The sequence below is a fragment of the Monodelphis domestica genome, chromosome 7 (assembly GCF_027887165.1).
Source record: "Monodelphis domestica isolate mMonDom1 chromosome 7, mMonDom1.pri, whole genome shotgun sequence".
In the NCBI taxonomy this organism is placed as follows: Eukaryota; Metazoa; Chordata; class Mammalia; order Didelphimorphia; family Didelphidae; genus Monodelphis; species Monodelphis domestica.
Genome location: NC_077233.1, coordinates 143,916,552 through 143,922,022, shown reverse-complemented (window position 1 = coordinate 143,922,022; position 5,471 = coordinate 143,916,552). Strand labels below are relative to the sequence as shown.

The 5,471-nt window shown below is 47.9% G+C and overlaps 1 protein-coding gene across 4 annotated transcripts; it reads right to left on the bottom strand.

The window, feature by feature from the left end:
* Positions 1 to 980: 980 nt before the first annotated feature.
* Positions 981 to 5,447, bottom strand: STUB1-DT (STUB1 divergent transcript). 4 transcript variants are annotated; one of them, XM_016424153.2, is made up of 6 exons: positions 5,173 to 5,447; positions 4,815 to 5,023; positions 3,751 to 3,860; positions 2,181 to 2,340; positions 1,522 to 1,674; positions 981 to 1,297 (listed from the first exon to the last, which is right to left on the bottom strand). In XM_016424153.2, exons 2-6 carry the CDS (start codon positions 4,918 to 4,920, stop codon positions 1,122 to 1,124), a joined length of 705 nt encoding a protein of 234 aa, XP_016279639.2. In that variant the 5' UTR covers positions 4,921 to 5,023; positions 5,173 to 5,447; the 3' UTR covers positions 981 to 1,121. The 4 variants fall into 4 exon arrangements, with proteins under 4 accessions (XP_016279639.2, XP_007499289.1, XP_056661724.1 ...); XM_007499227.3 differs by having other exon boundaries at positions 3,751 to 3,844; XM_056805746.1 differs by having other exon boundaries at positions 5,225 to 5,447.
* Between the last annotated feature and the right edge of the window lie 24 nt (positions 5,448 to 5,471).

Here is a 5,471-nt window from a genome sequence, read left to right as displayed (position 1 = left end):
GCTGGCCAAGCAGTCTCAAAGTAGAACGCCATTCTCAGCTCCAAGTCTGCCCCCCCAATGCTGCTCAAGTGACCTTCTCTATCCCTTCTTCCTCTCCTCCAGAAGCCCTGCTGCTGGGATGGAGGCCAAGGCAGATCCCCTGGGATCTCCTCCTGGTATTTTCAGCTTCTGGTCTTTCCCAACAACTTCTCGGGCCTGTTAAGACTTCCCTCCTCACACATCCTAATTTAGGCTCATGTGTGAATGCAATTAGGAAGCTGTTTACACCTCCTGCCAGAGTGGTTAGCTACGAGCTGCTGAGCCACTAGGCCCACCCCATTCATTCCCTGAAATCCCATCAAGAGGATCAAAGTTGGATCCCACCAACTTTTCAGCACCCATAGTCTTCTCATTGCCAAATTCAGGAAGGCTCCAGGAACAGGTGTTTTGCCTCTGGAAACCCAAGTTCCTTCTGATTACTCTCCTTTTCCTGCTTCTCTCTGTGAGAATCATTGCTATACAGTTAATGCTATTAAATTCTCCATGTCCCTCTATACCAGGTACAGGAAAAGAGGAAACAAAGCATTGGGAGTCTTGGTCTATGGGACTGCACACAATAGGGAGACATTATTAAATTGCAGAGATCAGGGGCAGCTAGGTGGCTCAGTGGAAAGTGGCAGGCCTGGAGATGAGAGGTCCTGGGTTTAAATGTGGCCTCAGACACTTCCTGGCTGTATCACTTCAACTGCCTATCCCATATCAGCCTTTTGCCTTGGAGCCAATACCTAGTACCAATTCTAAGATAGAAAATAGTGTGTGTGTGTGTGTGTGTGTGTGTGTGTGTGTGTGTGTGTGTGTGTGTGAACAGAACCACACACATTATTCAGTGACTTTCCCAAGGGAAACTTAGTGGTGTGAAGCCACACATTCCATCTTTCTAACTCCCAGCTCAATGCCAGCCTGGGAGAGGGTGTCTAAGTAGAATTGAGGATCAGATGAGGTCAGGACAGTAGGCACTTTAATGGGTGACAGTAGCAACTCTTTGCCCTGAGCCCCATGGGTAGGAGTAGAGGATGAGTCTGGCTGCAGGTTACTGTGGCTTGAGGCATTTCTCTGTGGGCGCAGTAAACAGATGTCCAGAATCAGTGAATATTAGCCTTTCGTTTCTTGGAGGGTCTGACATCTTCAGCCCCTTCCCTGACTTTGGGGGCTTTCCAAGAAATGGAGGGCAGGATTGTGGGACACAGTCTTTGGGCCACAGTCCAGGTCCAGAGGCACATCTCTACTTGGTGAGGAGTCCACTCTGACAAAGCATCAACTACGAGAAAAGCCCAAAAGGAGGAGGAAAGATGAATGTGCGACTCCGGTGCCTACTTAAACCAACCAATCATTCCTGCCAAGGGTCTCCCAGCCCAGAGGCCTGAGGCTCCCTAACCCACCACATTTAGGCCCAATCATTCCCCAACTTTTTGGGAGCAGAGGCGTTTGGTCCCAGGCCTAGACCACTATGGTATATACATACTTCCAGCACTTAGCCCTTACCTTGGTTTAGTCTCTTAGCACAGGCCCGGATCTTGTCCAGGTAGAGGATATAATGTTTGAGAGTGTACTGCAGCACTGGAAGGTCAGGGACAGCAGCCACGGCCTCATCTGCCATGAATGCTGTGGTCTCTGGGGCACCTGCTGTCAGGATTGCTGAGGGAAGGGGACGAGCATAAGCATGGCTGGGCAAAGGGAAAGCAAGGGATCCTCCAGTCTAGGCTCTTTCATCCCTTCCATGGAACCTGGGGCCTGAATGTCCTAGTTTTAAGCAAGTTCCCCATAACCCCTAAGTCATTGCTTCTGCTGGGTGGATCTCTTAGTAGCATCAGGTTGAATTTGGCCATAGGTTAGAAAAATGCCAAACTGAGCTGATTAAAATGGTCAGATTCTGGTTTCCTGAGGCAGCTAGAAGGAGAGGGGGCATTCCTCAGTCTCAGGAGAGCAGAAGGGACAAGTGCCCTGTGCTTGATCTGCATTAGTCAGTTTAGGTCAGACACCTGTATCCACTGAGCTGAAGCCTCCTGGCTTGAGCAGGAGAAGCGGATGTCAGATATGACACCCCAAGACTTCCCTTCCCAAGGGAGCTCCAGGGCTCAGCTCTAAGGAGGAAGTTACAAAGTATTGTACCATCAGCTCTACCCCTTCTCTTCCTCCCTCACCAGAGGCAGTGGCAGGTCCCACGGCCTTAAGCCGGTTCAGCTCTGTGATGGCAGCTTCCACATTGGGCAGCAGAGAGAATGCTGCAGCCGTGCACTGCTTTACCAGCTCCTCCGAGTTAGTGGCCACCAAGCTCTGCAATCGTGGTCTGAACTGGCCCCTCTGAATATGTGGGGGGAGGACAGGGGCAGAAGGAGGAGCACATGGTCAGAACAAAAGACTGGATTTTCAGTGACCCTCCCCCTGAAATCCTGAGAGCTGTCACCCAGCTAATAAGTGTTAGATTGGAGTTCATGACCAGGTCTTCTGACTACACATTCTAGACCAATTACATGCTCTAATCTCTTTTCCTTAGAACCTCGTCTTCTTTCAGTAGAAATACCTCTCTACTTCTTATCAGTTTTCAGAATGCAACTCATACTCCCAACTTCAAATAGAAATCCAGGGGCAGCTAAGTAGCTCCATGGGTAGAGAGCCAGGCCTAGAGGCTGGAGGTCCTAGATTCAAATCTGGCCTCAGATACTTCCTAACTATGTGACCCTGGGCAAGTCACTTAACTCCAACTGCCTAGCCCTTACCACTCTTCTGCCTTGGAATGAATATCCAGTATTGATTCTAAAATGGAAGGTAAGAGTTAAAAAAAAAATCCAATGTCTTAGAAACATAGGGACACAAACATAGGTTTTACAAATCTCAAGTCATTGAATGAAACAGAGCTCTTGGCTGGGAACAAATCCTTAGGATTGACTTCACTAGGGTGGAAATTAGAAGACCTGAAGCCAATTGTGAATCTGGCACTGATTTAATCTGTAATTTTGGATGCCATTTCTCCTTTCTGGGCTTGTTTCTGCATGAAATAAAGAGGTTGGGTCATAATCTCTAAAATCTCAAACACTTCTAACTTTCTAGGGGAGAAAAGTTAATGATACAGTAACTTATCAGTGAACATCAACAAACAAATATATTAAGTGCCTGCTTTCCTAGGCACTTTGGGTACAAGTGAAACAGTTACTGTCTTCAAGAAGTTTAAATTCCATTGGAGCCAAGTAAATATATGTGTATGTGTGTTTATGAATATACAAGAATACGTGCATACAAATATTACTCCTACTCTCTTTGGGGAAATTCATTCAGCTTTGGAACTCCATCCTGAAGCTGAGTTGTCCTGGCTGGTAGACCAGTGCAAAGTTAATTGACCCATTATGACTGGCTGGCCACAGATTATGCTGCACATCATTTATTTACACACATATATATATGTATATGTATATGTATATATATATATATTTTTTTTTTTGGGTATGGAGAGGGAGGGAGAGAGGAAAGGGAGAGAAAGTGAAGGAGCAAAAGAGAGGCAGAGCTAAATAAAATAAATACAAAGTAATTTAGTTTGGGGGGAAGGAAGTAAGAGTTTCGGAAATAGGGAAAGGCCATGTATGGAGTCGGTCAGTAGAGAGGGTTATATCGGGTCACTGGTCTGAATGACCCTAAGAGTTTCTTCTGCACCTTTTCCAACTGAATTTGTGCCCATCTCCACAGATTCGATCTTAATTAGATAGGGAAAGAGCTTACCATCAGTTTCCAGTCCATCAACTTCACCAATTCATTTCGAGTTAAGTATTTCTCTTTTCTCTCTCTTATAGAATCTGGTAGCTCCTCCTGATACCTGAAACAGGTGTCCACTTACAAAGCAAAGGATATGTGTGTGTAGTGGTAATAGGGAGGGGTCAGTGAAGATCACTAATCCTTTGGGACAACACTTTCCAAAGTCTAGCCCTTGTATTTTAAGGTACAGCTCTAAGTTGCTTTATAGCAAAATACTAGATACAATTACATACAGATGGAATTCCTGTGTCTTGGACCCTTTAGGATTAGGATATATCCCCTAGATACCAGGGCCTCTCTGAATACTGGAAATGGATACTCCTAGGGTCCAGGTTCTCAGGGAGAAATGAAGAGATGCAACTAGACCTCATCTAGCTATCCACCAAAAAGACAAGGACAAGGCTTGGGAGGACATCTTGCCACCTGCCCTGAAGCTTGCTCCCCTTCTTTCCACTCTTACCCCACTCTCTTTGGGGAAATTCATTCAGCTTTGGAATTCCATCCTGGGGCTGAGTTGTCCTGGCTGGTAGACCAGAGCAAAAGTAACTGATCCACTATGACTGGCTGGCCTCAGATTATCCTGCACATAATTTTCAGCTATTCATCAGGATGACAAGCCCTACCCAGGATCCTGCCATCTGCCTTGCTACTACAAACAAGCACACTTATACCCTACCCACATGCCCTTACACATCTGGTTTTGGGACTGCCCCACAGCTCCACTAGATAATATTCCTGGGACTTCCAGGATCACTTCCTTTCCCAACTATATATGTCAGCCAAAGTGGCATTTATCAAACGCCTGCTATATATCAAGCACTGTACTAAGCACAAGGGATATTTCTTCTAGAATATTGTAGAGTTGAAGGTAGGGACTGGCACTTGGAATTAAGGAATGCTTTTTCATTCAGAGCCAGAAAAATGACCCGGTCTCCTTCCCCCTCCCCCTCTTCCCCGCCTCCCACCCCGTCCAGGACCCTTGGGGAATTAAGGATGAGGTGCAGGCTCTGGTGGCGGCTGGCCAGGCTCACCATGCATCCAAAGCAACAAGTTTCCGGGACTTGCCCTCTTTGGCTCGGACCGCCTCCTTGTAGCAGTCCAGCACAGCCGTCCAGAATTGGGGGTCGTCACAGTCATAGAGGCTCCCGTCCGGGCCCATGGCTCCAGTCCTAGAGGACAGGAATTCAGGCTCCTCCTGAGTACTGGGGGTTCTCCAAAACGGTAACCGTCTTCTGGACTCCTTGGGGAATAAAACACCCAGAGTCAGAGGTGGGGAGAAAGGGATTCTTCCTTCGGCAAGGTGGCCAGCTCTGCTCGCGCATGCCCACTCCTTGCTGCCCAATCCTACTCCTTTCAGGCACGCATTCCTTTTTTTTTCCCCAATCCCACCTCTTTCGCCTCCGGATCCGCCTAGTCCCCTCCCCTTCTCTAGCGCACGCACAAAACGCAAACGTCAGTCTCTTCACTGGTCTTATCTTCCCATTCTCCTTTCTTGGCGGACTCAGTTGAAATCCTGAGCCCCAGCTCTTCCGCAGCTATGCTTCGTTCCAAGACTACGGCTCCTCGAGCGCACCGACGAACTCTGCTTGCCTAGGGCCTAGCCCGCCCTCTTCATGGTGCGCCGTCTCTCCCCAGCCCCGCCCTCTAGTGCTCGTGCGCAGAATCAGCTTACAGTGTGGCCTTTTCCC

Bases quoted from the DNA above. Each gene is read 5' to 3' on its own strand.
- STUB1-DT (XM_007499227.3), bottom strand. From the start codon at position 4,942: ATGGGCCCGGACGGGAGCCTCTATGACTGTGACGACCCCCAATTCTGG. The intron at 3,845-4,814 runs GTGAGCCTGGCC...CACCTGTTTCAG, and splicing joins CTTGTTGCTTTGGATGCATG to GTATCAGGAGGAGCTACCAG. The intron at 1,675-2,180 runs GTGAGGGAGGAA...CCCTTCCCTCAG, and splicing joins GGGACCTGCCACTGCCTCTG to CAATCCTGACAGCAGGTGCC.